This window comes from Plecotus auritus (assembly GCF_963455305.1).
Source record: "Plecotus auritus genome assembly, chromosome: 5".
In the NCBI taxonomy this organism is placed as follows: Eukaryota; Metazoa; Chordata; class Mammalia; order Chiroptera; family Vespertilionidae; genus Plecotus; species Plecotus auritus.
The window spans coordinates 19,331,204-19,348,308 of record NC_137776.1 but is presented as its reverse complement, the minus strand read 5'-3'; the positions used below and the strand labels follow the sequence as shown (position 1 = coordinate 19,348,308).

The following is a 17,105-nucleotide window of genomic DNA, read 5'->3' as shown; positions in this document are numbered from 1 at the left end:
GCTTCCATTGCTTTGGAGACACAAAACAATCAAAAATCATTTGAAATTCAGTCTTTAACTCCATTTATATTAGAAAAAAAATGGCTATTCATTCAAGAAACATAGTTTCAAAAGAAAGATCCCAATCAGTGTGGCCTTTTAAAGTAGGATGGATATATGCCAGTTTTAACTTAACTTTGTTTTTTTAATTAATTTTCTTGGGGTGACATTGATAATAAGATCATACAGGTTTCAAGTGTACATTTCTATGGTACATGATCTGTATATTGCATTATGTGCCCACCACCAAAAGTCAAATCATCTTCCATCATACTTTTGTCTGCGTCTGTGAGTTTTTGTTTGTTTTTCTTGTTTATTCATTTGTTCCTTTAGTTTTATATCCCACATATGAGTGAAATCATATGGTTAGAATTATAACTGGTATGTCTTTTCCTCAGGTAAAATTTGCAATATACTGCTGCACATAAAAATTCCACTTAGACCCAGCTGGTGTGGCTTAGTGGTTGAGCATCAACCTATGAACTAAGCCATCATGGTTCCATTCCCGGTCAGTGCACATGCCCAGGTTGGGGGCTCGATCCCCAGTGTGGGGCATGCAGGAGGCAGCCATTTGATGATTCTCTCTTATCATCAATGTTTCTATCTCTCTCTTCCTCTCCCTTCCTCTCTGAAATCAATAAAAATGTATATTTTTTAAAATCCACTTAGAGGAGGTTATGGTATGGTAATGAAGCAAAGACCTTCATTTTTGCAATTCAAATCCATTTCCCCTTATTCTGGTTTCAGGAGTCATATTGTGCTTGGAGGGATTGTTTCTGTATTAGTGAGCAGCTTGGGTGGAGTCATCCATGGCACCTTGACTTCCAAGGAATAATCCAAGATAAGCTACCAACAATGTTAACATTGAGCCAATTGACCTAAAGACAGAAACAACACAACTTATTCATCCCAACAGGAAAATACTGTGGTTTCTCTCCTTCCTAAGACCTAAAGCTTAAATTTTTCTTTATTTGTGTGAATTTTCTTATTGCCTTCCAATTAACTGTTAAGCATTTACTAAGTTGCCAAAGTTTCTGCTGCTACAACCACAAAACCCTGACTCAGAAATTGGTTACTGACTAAAGTTACATATGCAAGGACTTAAGTGGCTAATAATTACTATATTAAGGAGAAAAAAAGAAAACATAAATGTCAAAGTGTATGTTCTAAACAAATTATGCCTCACACAAATAATGGTGTACTAATTACTAAAAATGATATTGTGGAACAACATTGAATGACATGGAAAATGTTCTTATTTTGGAATCCTTCTATAATGAAAATCTTTCCCTTCTCTTTTACTTAATCATTTGTTTATATTTATTTATATCAGTATTGACTCATGTCTATATATTTTATATTTGGAGTTATAATACAATAAGGTGTTATGTTGTTCAAATTGTCACAGCTTTGGTCATTTGTAGCTTCTTCAGACTAACACCTATGATCTATGTCCTTTTGGTATGCCCACATGTTTTTGTCTTTTGCTTTCTGATACTATAACATATTCCAGGCTCATTACATATGTTCCCCAGCTCCAGCTAAAGCATCAAATATTTCTCTGGGGGACCCTGTTTCCCTTAATTGGAGAATGAATAGCACCACATTTAAGATAGTAAAATTTCGTATCAGCATATGAAGTAAGATTTTGGATTTTTAAAATTCACTAGTTAATTAATGTACTAAGAAATTGTATAGAATACCTCTAGTGTTTGAATCAACATCATGGTGAAAGAAGAATTGGTTAGAAGACAGCCCACCTCTAATAGATAAGAGCTGGGTCAGGAAGGGGAAAATCTGAGCTGACATCATAGACCAACTGACACTGTGGATATTATATCTACCTCTGGAGGTTAAGGCTCTGAGATCATGTACCCCACCTCAGGCTTGTACCAGGATGGGAAAGATGGTACCCAGGCCAAGCTTTGATCTAGAAGAACCATTAACTCCATCTCAGCCAAAGAGCAAAATGCACAGCCTATAGAAATATTGTATCTTGGGGATGGAAATTAAAAATTGCATAATTGGGAAGTGACTCTGTGATATCTGGTACCATTTCTGATTTTCCTACCCAGGTACCAAATAAACAGCCTGGTGGTTCTGAATATGTGCATGTAAATATGCATGCTTACGGGTATTGTTTCATTTTTTTTTTAATTACCAATGGAAAAGCATGATTCCTTTTGTTAAAAAAGTTAAGCTAAGAAAAAGTTTTGAAATTTAACCTAGAAGTCATTCTATACCAAATATCTAATGTTTCTAGAAACTCTATAAGGGCACTAGGTTATTAAAAGAATGAGAACCTTATGTAACAAAGAATAATCCAATATATGATTGCACAGAATTACCCTGGGAAACATTTAATTTCTTCAAGAGTATTAAAGCAACTCACATGATTCCTATAGTCACATTTTCATTGCTGTGTAAATTGTAAAATCCCATCTTGGCCTTTTTCTTTTAAAATAAAAATGTGTATATGTGCCTACCAGTTTACAATAGCACATTTTGTGAGTGATAATGTACTTATTTTTGTTTCATATGGCAACCCATTTTCCTCTGCTCTTTTTTTGTCATCTCAAAAATGGGTAATATCTGTCTCTGAAGAAAAATAAGGCATATAAAGCATGAGCACACACTCTAGGGATTATCTGACAGTGTCTTGTGATAGATTATTCCAAACAGTACATATCACTGTTCTTATCCTTCATCATCAGATCAAATGCATCATTTATCCAGGGATTTTTCTAACCATGAACATTAAGTTCCAAAAGAAAGCAATAAACATTACTGCCACTTTGACATGCATTACAAATACCAGTGGGAAATATGTCACATGCTAGGCAACAATGCAACTGAGATACAGTAAAAAGGAAAATTGTAAACCAATGTATATTGCTTTAATTGTTGTTTAATGTTTCATAAAATAAATGTATAATTTATTTTAGCTTGTATTAATTTAGGAGGCAGTATTGTTCATAGGGATTACAATAAATGCAACTATCATTTGTTCATCAGCTTTAAGAGCAGGAAGAAAAATCTCTGTCATAGCAACTCCCAATATTTTTATTTCATATAGACTATGTGCTCTATGATTTATTTCAAAACAGAAATATATAATAACCAAAAAAGGTAACCCAAAACCCATACACATATACAATTAAAAATTCCCTCTAAATAAACCATGGGTCAAAGAATAAATCATAATGGAAATCTTAAAATACTTAAAACTGAACAAAAATTAAAATATTATGTGTAAGTAAAGACAAAACAGGCATATAATAGAGAATTATAAAACTCATAACTTGCACCTTCAAAAATACCAATAAATTCATATATCTCCAGGAAGACAGATAAGAGATTAGAGGAGGTGCTGTGAGGGGGTAACTCTAAAAAGGGAGGGAGAGAAATTGATATAAAAAATAAAAAGAAAATATTGAATCTCTTTGAGATTTAAAAGATAAAAATATGGCAAATACCTTTATGCTGATAAATTTGAAACTTAAGATACAATGGTCATATTCATGCAAATATTTTAGTTAATAACATAAAAATTGATTGAAGAAAGAAAACCTGTATAGCTCTATTATATTTAAAAATCTGCCTCAATAGAATAAAATCTTACCATAAATGCATAACAGCTCCTATTTGTTTTAAGATTTCTACCACACATTTTGGAATAGATCTTCCACAATACAAATACTCTTTTAAAGCAGAGACAAAGAGGGGAATATTCTCCAACATATTCAATAATACCAAAATTATAAAAAGACAGTTACTAAAAAAGGAAACTAAATGCCAATTTTCTTCATAAAATAGAAGTAACCATTGTAAAAAAATAACATTCAATTAGATTCAGTGATATATAAATCAGGTAACACATGAATAAGGTCATTTTAGCCCAATAATGGAAGAAAATATTTACATTAGAAAATCTATTATGCCATTTACCACATTAAAATATTAATGGAGAAAACCATTTCAAAGCAAAGAATTCAATATTAATTCATGATAAAACAAAATCTTAACACTTAAATATAATATAAAATGATCCATTCATTTATGATTTTAAAAATTAACACTAACTTTATAAAAGACACACATAGGATAGAATCTCAAGCAAATATCAATAAATTTTACCATATAAGAAATTATTGACAAACTCAACTACATTACAATGAAAAACATTTTAGTTACTTTTTAGAAAATAACAATTATCTATATTTTAGTTGTAAAACGTGACAAAATGAAGAACTTCTATTCAATAAAAGACACCATAAAAATAGAAAATATAAGTCGCCATCTGGGGCAATATATCTACTATTCATTTCACTGATCAAAAATTAGTATCTAAAATGCACTGCAGATAAAAGATCAATAGCCTAATGGAAAAAATGAGCAAAATTTATTACCTAACATATGAATTGCTTATAAACAAGAGAACATGTTTAATTTAATTATTAATCAGAAAAATGAAAATTAAGACCCAATAGCAACATTTTACTCATTAGATTGGAAAAAAGCAAAAACCCTGGTAATACCAAGTGCTGGATAGGGTTTAAAGTAACAGAAACTGTGGATTTGTAAACACGTTCATTCAACTAATATGGAAAAGCATTTGATACTATCTAGTAAAATCCTTATCCCTAATGATCCAACAACTCTACTCCTAGATTAGTATACTTCAGAAAGTCTTGCATATGTGCACCTGATGATGAACAAGAATATTCATGGCAGCACTATTTATTAAATTAAGACTTTGGAAACAACCTTAGTGTGCATAATTAATAAAAAATAAAAAAGTAAATATTTTCAAATAAGCTATATAACTACATATAAGTAAGATGAACAATCTTAGAAACAAAACACTAAATGAAAAAAGAAAACTACAGAAGACTACATATATATTCATTCATTTGTTATCAATATCTTATATAATAAAGAGGTAATATGCAAATTGACCATCACTCCAACAGACAAGATGGCCACCCCCATGTGGTCAAAGATGGCCGCCCCATCTGGATACAAAATGGCCACCACAAGATGGCTGGCAGGGGAGGGCAGTCTTGGGTGACCAGGCTGGCAGGAGAGGGCAGTTAGGGGCAACCAGCCTGCAGGAGAGGACAGTTAGGGGCGACCAGACCAGCAGGGGAGGGCAGTTAGGGGTGACCGGGCCTGCAGGGGAGGGCAGTTGGGAGGAACCAGGTCTTTAGGGGAGAGCAGTTGTGGGGGACCTGGTCTCCAGGGGAGGGCCACTGGGGGCAACCAGGCCTGCAGGGGAGGGCAGTTGGGGGTGACCAGGCCACCAGAGGAGAGAAGTTGGGGGGAACCAGGCCTGCAGGGGAGGGCAGTTTGGGGGGACCAGGCCTGCAAAGGAGGGCAGTTGGGAGGGACAAGGCATGCAGGGGAGGGCAGTTGGGGGCAATCGAGCCAGCAGGGAAGCAGTTAGGCATTGATCAGGCTGGCAGGCAGAAGTGGTTAGGGGCAATCAGGCAGGCAGGCAGGCAAGTGGTTGGGAGCCAGCAGTCCTGGATTGTGAGAGGGATGTCCGACTGCCCATTTAGGCCCAATCCCAATCGGGCCTAAATGGGCAGTCGGACATCCCTCAAAGGGTCCCAGATTGGAGAGGGTGCAGGTTGCACTGAGGAACACCCACCCCCCCGTGCACGAATTCTGTGCACTGGGCCTGTAGTATAATATATAATTAATATAATTTATATGTTACTAGAGGCCTGGTGCACAGGATTCGTGTACTGGTGGGGGGCATGGCCTGGCGGGATCGGCCTGCTGTAGGAGCTCCTCTCATCCCGGTCAGCCGAGCAGTGCTCTCACTGTGGAGTGCACTGACCACGATGGGACAGCTCCTGCCTTGAGTGTCTGCCTCCTGATGGTCAGTGCACTTCATAGTGACTGGTCAACCGGTCATTCTGGTCATTCCATCATTTGGTTGCTGGGCTTTTATTATATAGGACACTCAAATATGCACATAATACATTTAAATTAAATATTACTAGAAAATATTTACTTTTTTAATTATTATACATTTAATGCACAAATCCATAATGTTCCATAAAGTGTTATTCTGAAATATAACATAGTTATTGTACTGACTGAGGTATTCAGAATCCTGAGCATTATTATCATAATCTCATTTTTGTATTTTCTAAATAATTCATGCTTAGGCATAATTAAAAATAAATAGTAGAGTTAAAAACATGAGAATACTTAGCATTTCTTAATTGCTCTTATTCTAATTTATATTTGCTTGTTTTCACATAAGCACAATATATTTAGTGTAATAATATATTTCCATTTATTTGATTTTCTACTCAGAACAGATTTATAAACAAGTTGGTTAATCCTTATGCATTTAACATGGCAGGATTTTATGAATAAATATTTTGATTAATATATTTCCTTAGGGATTTTTAATAAATTATTTCAACTGTTGAAGACATTCAACATTATTATAAAATCATATGCATTAAAATTCCCATTTGCACATGGTTATAGAGTTTTTAATACCTTCCATATTTCTAAACTTTAAAAAATGCAAAACTAATTTCCATTTTAGCAACTTTATGTCTGATAAATAGAATGATTTAACATCCTAATATAATATTCACAATTACTGGCAAACTGTTGACCAAATCTTGGGTTGATGCCAAACTCACAGAGATACTTGAAGCAAGAAAATAATAATAACTACATAGCAATATTCAAGAATACTATACAAAATGCAGCTAAATTCCATCTAATAAATGCAAAGCATCAGAATGTAAGAGCATTGAACTGCTCTTGAAATATGCCGTTATCATAATCTGGGTGGCATAGCACGTCATGATGCTATACACTGTCATATCAGAGCTGAAGAAACTGTTCCTTTCTTCGTATTTTCATCATACTTAAACTGTAATCTATATAATCACTAGTAGCTGTCATAATAAAGATATTAAATAATATTTAAAATTTTCATTAAGTGAATCAAAATATAGAAAAGCCCCTAAAGAAGTTGAGAGGAGTATACAATTTTTATGAACTTAACAGCAATGTTCTAACATATAACAGGAAATATGCAAACATTAGCACAGCAAAATTCATCACCATAATGCTCTGATTTCCATATCTCTGTTTGTATGTAATCTGAATTAGAAAAACCATACCTACAATCACAGAAAGCCATTACCTAATTATTCAAGTCATATGATGTATAATAAAATAACCCAAAAAATGGTTACAAGGAATGACTAGAAGTCTAATGAACTTCTATTCAGTGTTACCTACATCATATTTCACACAAAAGAATGAAATAGCATTAACAACTAAGTATTATTTATCTTCAGGTAAATAATCTCTTCTATAGAAACACTATCATTTCATAAGTATCAATTATAAATAGGTACTGTGCTAGGTATATTACATATATCATTAAATTGTGACACAAATCCTTTGACTCACATAATATTCTCCCCAGTTTATAGAGTTGGAAGCATAGAAGTTTAGTATTTGCTCAGTTTTGTACAAGTAATAAAATAAGAAGTAGATGAGAGTTTCAAATACAGATTAGGCTTCAAAGTACTTCATACTTAAAATAATTTCTGAGTAATTATTGCTAACCCCCCTGTTGCCTGGGTAAATAATCTAAAAATTTTAGTTTGTATAAGCTTTTTAATTGTTCCTATAATAAGATTTTAATATTTTATTTAAGTATAAAATAATGTGAATATTTCCCAAAATATAAAAGGTATTTATTCCTTTTATCTTTTAACATTTAAAAATTGGTTATAAAATATTTTGAAAACTTTATCGTATATATTATAATGTTTATCCTTCCCAACATATCCTCTGTTAGTATCTATTTGGAGAAGAAGTATCTGTTTTCTTGATAATATCTTTACAATTCTTTAAGATGTGTTTCACAGCAGAAATCCTATATAATAAAGAAGTAATATGCAAATTGACACTCACGCCTTCACAAGATGGCTGCCTACAGCCAGGCTGGCAGCGGGCTTAGTGAGGGACGACTAAACGACTGAACAAGCAGGCTGCATGGGGTGACCAGGGATTAGTGAGGGATGACCAAATGACTGAACAAGCAGGCTGTGTGGGGTGACCAGGCCGGTGGGGGGGGCGGGGGAGTAAGAGGCAACCAGACTGGCAGGGGGGCAGTTAGGGGCGACCAGGCTGGCAGGGGGGTTGCAGTTGGGGGCGACCAGGCCAGCAGAGGGGGGCAGTTGGGTATGATTAGGCTGGCAGTGGGGGCAGTGAGGGGCGACTAGGCCAGTGGTGGGGGGCCATTGGGGGCAACCAGGCAGGCTGGGTGGGGCAGTTAGGGGCAACCAGGTCAGCAGAGGGGAGCAGTAAGGGGTGACCTGGCCGGCAGGGGGTGCAGTTAGGAGCGACCAGGCCAGCAGGGGAGGGCAGGTGGGGGCAATCTGGCCAGCAGGGGGGGCAGTAAGGGGTGACCAGGCCAGTGGGGGGGGGCAGTTAGGAGCAACCAGGCCGGCAGGGAGGGGCCAGTTGGGGGCAACCAGGCCAGCAGGGGGTGCATTTAGGGGTGATCAGGCCAGCACACAGAGGCAGTGAGGGGTGATCAGGTTGGCAGGGGGGAGGGGCAGTTAGGGGTGACCAGGCAGACAGGCAGGTGAGCGATTAGGAGCCAGCGGTCCAGGATTGTGAGAGGAATGTCCGACTGCCAGATTGTGAGAGGGATGTCCAATTGCCGGATGTCCCTGGGAGTCAGACATCCCCCAAAGGGTCTCGAATTGGAGAGGGTGCAGGCTTGGATGAGGGGAGGTCCCCCACCCCATGCACGAATTTTGTGCACCAGGACTCTAGTATATAATAAGAACATAAATCTGTTTACATGTGGGAGTATATTAATCTAGATAGAATATTTTCATTTAAAAAGATATGTCTGTACTCCAACCAAAATAATACATTTTTTTTAATTTCATTTTTATTAATCCTCATCTGAGGATATTTTTCCATTGAATTTTTAGAGGGAATGGAAAGGAAGGAGAGAGACAGAGAGGGAGAAACATCAATGTGAGAGAGACACATCAATTGGTTGCCTCCCACACACACAGTGACCAGGGCCGGGGATCAAGCCTGCAACCTAGGTACATGCCTTGACTGGAATCAAACCCAGCAACCTTTAGTCTGAAGGCCAACGCTCTATCCACTGAGCCAAACCAGCTACTGCCAACCAAAAATATATTAAAAATTAAATCAGGCCTAGCAGGTTTGGCTCAGTAGATAGAGCGTCGGCCTGCGGACTGAAAGGTCCAGGGTTCAATTCCAGTCAAGGGCACATGCCCAGGTTGCAGGCTCGATCCCCAGTAGATGGCATGCAGGAGGCAACCAATCAATTATTCTCTCTCATCATTGATGTTTCTATCTCTCTCTCCTGCTCTCTTCCTCTCTGAAATCAATAAAAATATATTTTTTAAAAAACAATTAAATCAGGCAGTAAAAGGATGGAAGGAACAAGTTAGTAATCCCTTATCTTTTTTGTCTTCCCAACTTCTTGAAATACTTGAAATACTTTCAATGGTGGTGCTTTTTCTCTTTCCTTGCAAAATCACTGAGTTTGTAGGTCTGGACACTAGGTGAATGGTAGATTTTTAAGATATAAAAATTGAAATGTATAAGAATTGTGATTGTAAGTTACACATTTAAATCTTCAGTGAGTCATTAAAACAACCGATTTGAATTACAGTTGATGCCATATGATTCTTTTACCCCGCTCCAATGAAAAATAAATTCCACACATAAATATTACTGTTTAAAACTATTCAAATCTATATGGAATTCTTCTATTCTGCTTCTCTTTAATATACTGGCACATTGAAAATTTTATATATTATCACCAAAGTCCAATTTAAGTAGTAACATTTTTCTCTTAACTGTGACTAATGTGATTTTAAAAAGTATCCAGTTAATTGTGGAATGGCTTTTAGTTACTTTAAAGTAAAATATATTGCACATGTAGAAGGAAATTGTTATAATATATAGTTATCTCTCCAAACCTAACCCATTGACTATTTAACCTACTGACTAAAGACAGAAAAAAACTGCTTTCCTAGTACTCACACAAATTGTTTACCTTAATTAAAGATAAAATAGTTTACAACATAAGAATTCATTTTAGCCGAAACCGGTTTGGCTCAGTGGATAGAGCGTCGGCCTGTGGGCTGAAGGGTCCCGGGTTCGATTCCGGTCAGGGGCATGTGCCTTGGTTGCGGGCACATCCTCAGTGGGAGGTGTGCAGGAGGCAGCTGATCGATGTTTCTCTCTCATCGATGTTTCTGGCTCTCTATCCCTCTCCCTTCCTCTCTGTAAAATATCAATAAAATATATATTAAAAAAAAAAGAATTCATTTTAAAGTATACTCTCATATTAACTAAACCTTATAGGAGGGATTTTTTGTTATAGAAATATATAGAGGAATTAATATATCGGGAATCAGATGAGTAACAGACTTTACAAGTAAAGATACACAGATGTCTAAATAAGACCAGTTTGTAGAGGCATGTTTCAGGAAGAAATATTCAATGCCATACAGAGTGGACTATTAAAGACAGTCTAGAGGCTGCTAAGGTAGTCCGTGGAGACTAGTTTTACAAAGCCCCCATAATCTCCACCAGATCCCCTAAATACAACCAAAATAAACATTTAACGTAAGTAAATTTGTTCTGCAAATGAAACGGCAAGGTGAGTTCCTTATAGCCTTAGAAATCCAGAACAGCAATAGAAAAGATCAAAACTAAGCACTGTTTTTCAAAGATAAACAAAAATCAACAAACCTTTAGCGAGACTAAAAGACAAAGACTGAGATAAATATAATGAGAAATGAAAGAGAACATATTACTACTTATAGCACAGATATACACAGAATCATAAAAGACTTACTATAAACAATTATATACCAATGATTATTATTCTAGAAAAAAATGGATAAATTCCAAGAAATATACAACCTCCCAAGACTGAATCACAAAGAAACAGAAAATCTGAACAAACTAATATAAGGAGGATAAATGCGTAACAAAAAACTTCCCAAACAAAAAAGGCCAGGACCGGATTGCTTCATTGGTGAGTTCTACCATATATGTATAGAAGATTTAACACAGATCCTTCTCAAAATCTTCCAAAAAACTGAAGAGGATGAAACACTCCCAGACTCATTTTACAACCCCAGCATTACCCTAATACAAAAATCAAAATAGGGCACTACAAGAAAATATGTACCACTAGCTCTGATGAATATAAATTCAAAAATCTCAACAAAGTATTAGCAAATTGAATTCAATAATAAACTAAAAGGATCTTACAACATGATCAAGTGGGATTTACCCCTGGGATGTAAGGGTGGTTTAACATAAGCAAGTCAGAAAATGTGATATCACAGTAATAAAATGAAAGATAAAAGTCAAAAAAGACGGAGTTCTTACCATTTGCAACAGCATGGATGGAACTGGATAGTATTATGCTAAGTGAAATAAGCCAATCAGAGAAGGATAAATATCACATGATCTCACTCATTTATTGAATATAATGAACAACATAAACTGATGAACAAAAACAGATCCCAAGACAGAAAAACATCAATCAGACTGTCAAACCTCAGAGGGAAGGTAGGGGAGGGTGGGGGTAAGGGGGCGAGATCAACCAAAGGATTTGTATGCATGCATATAAGCATAACCAATGGACACAGACAACAGGGGGGTGAGAATATGAGGGGGGATGGGAGGGTAATGGGGGGATAAGAACACATATGTAATAACTTAATCAATAAAGAAATTTTTTAAAAATGTCAGCTCAGAATCTTTTTCAAATTGTTTAAATAAATTTATTATTTTAACCAGAAGAAGGACAGCATCTAAGATATAGTTTAAATTTCACTCACTCCTCAATGACTCAAGTATCTTCTTTGTCACATGGAAACCATAGGTATTGAATACTGGAAGCATAATTGTTTTTCTAATTTTTTATCCTATGTTCAATTAAAGCCAACTTGTACCATATACAAAAAAAAAAAAGTCATGTGATCATCTCAATAGATGCAAGAAAAGGATTTGCAAAGTTTGACATCCTTTCAGGATAAAACCCTCTCAACAAATTGGATATTTAAGAAACATACCTCAATATAATATAGGCCACAATTGGATGTGGAGATAAAGGGACCCTATTGTACTGTTAGTGGGAATGTAAATTTGTGCAGCCATTTTGGAAAGCAGTATGAAGCACCCTCAAAAAATTATCTAGATATATTCCCAAAGGAAATGAAAACAGGATCTTCAAGAGATATCTGCACTCTTAAGTTCACTGCAGGAGTATTCACAATATCCAAGATATGAAAACAACCTATCAGTGGATGAACACATAAACAAGATGCGACACACACACACACACACACACACACACACACACACACACACACTGGATTATTCTATAAACAAGATGTGGTACACAAACACAGGAATGAAATATTATTCAGCCATGAGAAAGGACATCCGCTCTTTAAGACAACATATATGGAGCTTTAGGACATTATGCTCAATGAAGTCAGACAGAGAAAGAAAAATAGTGTATGACACACTTATATGTGGAATCTAAAAAAAAAATCCAAATTTATAGAAACAGAGAGGAGGTTGGTGGTTACCAGGGCAGAGGTGTGGAGAATCGGGGAGATGTGGTCAAAGTGTACAAACTTGCAGGAAAGAAAAAAAAAATATTGGTAAAAATGGTAATCCAGTAAAGGGAGGTAGAATTCACTATATTCTTCACTAGTTCTTTGGTAAGGCCTGAATTTTTCTATTATGTTGTAGGTATTAAATATTTAAATGCAACTCCAACAAAAATATATAGTATGCAGAAATATGTAATGTACTTGTCCAATATTTCAGTAGCTTTTTGTTAGATTGTATTACTAATGTAAAGTCTTACAAGCCATAGCACTTAGGGAATGAATCAAGAAATCATTTCTAAGTATGATTTACCACCTGAAAGAATACAGATGCCATTAGGAGATGAAAATGCTCCCGATGGCAATCACTGTCATCACACCTAAATCCTTACCGCTATTATGTTTATTGTTCTGAGTGCTCTATTTGCTACCTGAACTACTAACCTCTGTGGAGATAAACAAAAATTACCCAAACAAGAACAAGCACTACTTATTGACAGCAACAGTCATCCCAACAGCACTGCTTTCTTTTGGCTGAGACTCAAATTAAAGACAGGTGGAGGAGTGGGAAAGGTTATGTAGGCAAAAAGGGAAGGTCCGCCCTGATGGGAAGTTGTTGGCATGGGGAAGCTGAAAGGGGCTGACTAGAAGAGTGGATCTACCAAAGATACCATAAATTAGTAGTAACAATAAAGGATAATCCATAAGTTAATAGTATTAACAGTGATAGTAAAATACTAAAATGAATATCACCAAAAAAGATTATCAAAGCCTTAGTGTAACCCAAAAGCATTTAGTCTGCATTTTATTCAGATATTATATAGCCTTCACCAGTTTGGCTTAGTGGATAGAGCATTGGCCTGCCGACCAAAGGGTCCTAGGTTCCATTCTGATCAAGGGCACATACCTTGGTTGCAGGCTCCTCCCCGGCCCTGGCCCTCCCTGGTCAGGGCTCATCCTGGAGGCAACCAGTCAATGTGTTTCTTTCACATTGATGTTTCTCTCTGTCTTTCTCTCTTCCACTCTCTCCAAAAATCAATGGAAAAATATCCTCGGGTGAGGATTAACAACAACAACAATAAACAGATATTATATACAATACTGAATTCCAATGCAAATCATTGAGGGGGGAAATGTTATTGATATTAGCTAAGTAAATGATTTATTATAGTATTTGAATTCATAACAATTTGCTGTTTTTATAGAACTATTGCTAAAAGATATTACAATGTAAATGTGTTCATTTTTAAATGAATGCCAGATATTTTAGAACTCAAAGAAAACAACTACTTTATGAAAAATTCATTACCTCAGTTAGATTTTTATGCAGTTTTCATAAGAAGAAACTAAAACCCCTCACAGGGTTTTCTTTCTTCCTCATTTTTTACTCTTTGACGAGACATTTTTTTGTTTGTTTGTTTGTTTGTTTGTTTGTTTTTTTAATATATTTTATTGGTATTTTACAGAGAGGAAGGGAGAGGGATAGAGAGCTAGAAACATCGATGAGAGAGAAACATCGATCAGCTGCCTCCTGCACACCTCCCACTGGGGATGTGCCCACAACCAAGGTACATGCCCTTGACCGGAATCGAACCCGGGACCCTCCAGTCCGCAGGCCGACGCTCTATCCACTGAGCCAAACCGGTTTCGGCTGATGAGACATTTTTAATACCAATATTTCTGTAATCTACACTAATAAAATAGAAATATGCAAATTGACTGTCACTTCACAACACCTACCAGCCAATCAGGAGTGAGTATGCAAATTACCTTCATCGCCTCCATGGAGACTGACAACAGGGAGGAGGCAGCTCCCAGCACAGCCTGCTTGGCCGTTGCCGTGGCGACTCATGAACAGGGAAGCATGACCCGCAGGCAGCTCCCAGCATGGCCTGCTTGGCCATCGCCACGGGGACCCGGGAGTATGCAAGCATGGTTGCAGGCAGCACCCAGCACAGCCTCAGTGACCTGCTTGGCCGTTGCCATGACAACCAGGTAGCAGGCAAGTGCAGCCCTCAGGCAGCACCCAGCATGGCCTGCTTGGCAGTCACCGCAGTGTGCAGCAGGCAGGCCCTGCAGAGAGCAGGGAACCACAGGGAGCAGGCCTAAGTCATCAGTAGGACATCCCCTGAGGGCTCCTGGATTGGAGAGGGTGCAGGTCGGACTGAGGGACACCCCCCCCCCCCGGTGCATGAATTTCATGTACCGGGCCTCTAGTCATTACAGATGATTTTAACTATCAGCCTGAATGCAAGGCAAAGGCACTCATTATAAGGAGAATCTTTTTAATATGGATGTGTTGTTTCTTTATTGATTTCAGAGAGAGGAAGGGAGAGGAAGAGAGAGACAGAAACATCAATGATAGAGAATCATTGATTGGCTGTCTCCCCCATGCTCCCTACCTGGGACTGAGCCCACAACCTGGGCATGTCCCCTGACCCTGAATCGAACTGTGACCTCCTGGTTCATTGGTGACACTTAACTACTAAACTAGACTGTCTGGGCTATAAGAAGATTCTTAAATGGGATATAATTCTTTCCATTCTACTTTTAAAGAAGACTAAGAAAATTTGAAGTCATACTATCCTATATAATAAAAGCCTAATATGCTAAGTGTCTGGTCGTCTGGTCAGCCATTCAACCAAATCAAAGCATAATATGCTGATGATATGCTAAGGCCACTCAACCGCTCGCTATGACGTGCACTGATCACCAGGGGGCAAACAGTCAACTGGTCAACCAGTCGCTATGATGTGCACTGATCAGGGGGCAGTGCTCTGACCAGGTGAGCTTGCTGCTGGGGTCCGGCTTATCAGGACTGACCAAGACTGGCCAGACATGCCCTGGAGCCCTCCCGAGGTCCCTCCCCAGCTGACCAACCTCCCGCATCCCTCCCGGTCCCAATCGTGCACTGGTAGGGTCCCTTGGCCTGGCCTGTGCCCCCTTGCAATCTGGGACCCCTCAGGGGTTGTCAGAGAGCCAGTTTTGGCCTGATGGCAGAACAACCAGTCGCTAGGATACACACTGATCCCCCAGGGGACAGATGCTCAATGCAGGAGCTGCCTCCTGGTGGTCAGTGCGCTCCCACAGAGGGAGCGCCACTCAGCCAGAAGCCGGGCTCACAGCTGGCGAGCACAACCGTGGTGGCAGGAGCCTCCCCACTTCTACGGCAACGCTAAGGATGTCTGACTGCCAGCTTAGGTCACTCCCTGCGGGGAGTGGGCCTAAGCCATCAGTCAGACATCCCTCAAGGGCTCTTGGACTGCGAAAGGGCACAGTCTGGGCTGAGAGACCACCCCCAAGTGCACAAATTTTGTGCACCAGGCCTCTAGTGAAAAAATAAATAAGGAATGATCTAGGATTTATTTCGTTTGGAGTAGGTAATTTTAAGCAGAAAAAAATGAGCAGATGAGCAGACATGGTCGTGCTTAAGTTGGAATATATTGGCAGAGTGGTTCACAGAGCCGTCCTTGCCACTAAGCAGTGAGTGTCCCTCAATTAACTAGTTACATAATGTTAGAAGACATCCATTTTCTATCCCTACACCAAGGGGCTCAAAGTACATAAACTCTAAACTCCTTTTCCAGTAAAATAATAATACCCTATGAGTTGGTGGACCTGAAGATCTGAGGGTCAAGTATAAATTAATGGAAACAAAAGTAAACATCATACCTTTCTATTATCTTTCATCTTGGTTTTACTTTTGTATTGTTCCCTTGCTTCACGAAGACCTCTCTGAGTAGGACCTTCTGGTACAAATTTCTTTTCAAAGCCTGGAATAACTACAAGATAGCACATTTGTCATTAATATGCATGCTGTTTTTCTGTAAGAAATATAACAAAAAATATGAAAGCCAAAGTCATGACACATTTTTTAAACTAATAATATTGATACCAGACCAAAATGTCATAAGTGAAGTCTCAAATTCATTTATCAAAAATGCAGGATGGCATTCTTGCAAGGCTAATAAAATGGCATGGCAAGCCAGCTACAGAGCATAGGAACCGAGCTCCAATTACATTATATCCAAATTCCTGTTATCATGAGGTTTCATGTGCTTATAGACAAAGTCGAAGAGGGTCAAAGGAGAGAATGGTAAACAACAACAAAATTTCACAAATGGAACTAAATAATAAATAAGGGATTTAAAAAAAGAATAATGTATTAATAAAATATTACTCTATGCTTCTAGATGTTGAGAAAACCAAAAGAAAAACACAGGATAATATTCCAATATAGTTGTAAAATTGGTCTCCAAACTCTTGGACATAAAGAACATTCCTAATGAAATCATCTGAGGGGAAAACAAAAGTGATAGTAAAAATCTTTCCTTTTCACATATTTCCATATATATAAACACATCTAAGTTAGATATA

At 37.7% G+C, this 17,105-nt stretch overlaps 1 protein-coding gene across 1 annotated transcript in view; it reads right to left on the bottom strand.

Annotated features, from left to right (window-relative positions):
• LOC308248923 (sperm-associated antigen 16 protein-like) overlaps nucleotides 1–16,488 on the bottom strand; it is a 627,414-nt gene extending 610,926 nt beyond the window's left edge. The window contains exon 1 of the mRNA XM_080669397.1: nucleotides 16,401–16,488. Within this exon, the coding sequence (XP_080525523.1) occupies nucleotides 16,401–16,418 (18 nt within the window). The 5' untranslated portion in view covers nucleotides 16,419–16,488. The remainder of the gene's footprint in view (nucleotides 1–16,400) is intronic.
• Nucleotides 16,489–17,105: the final 617 nt, after the last annotated feature.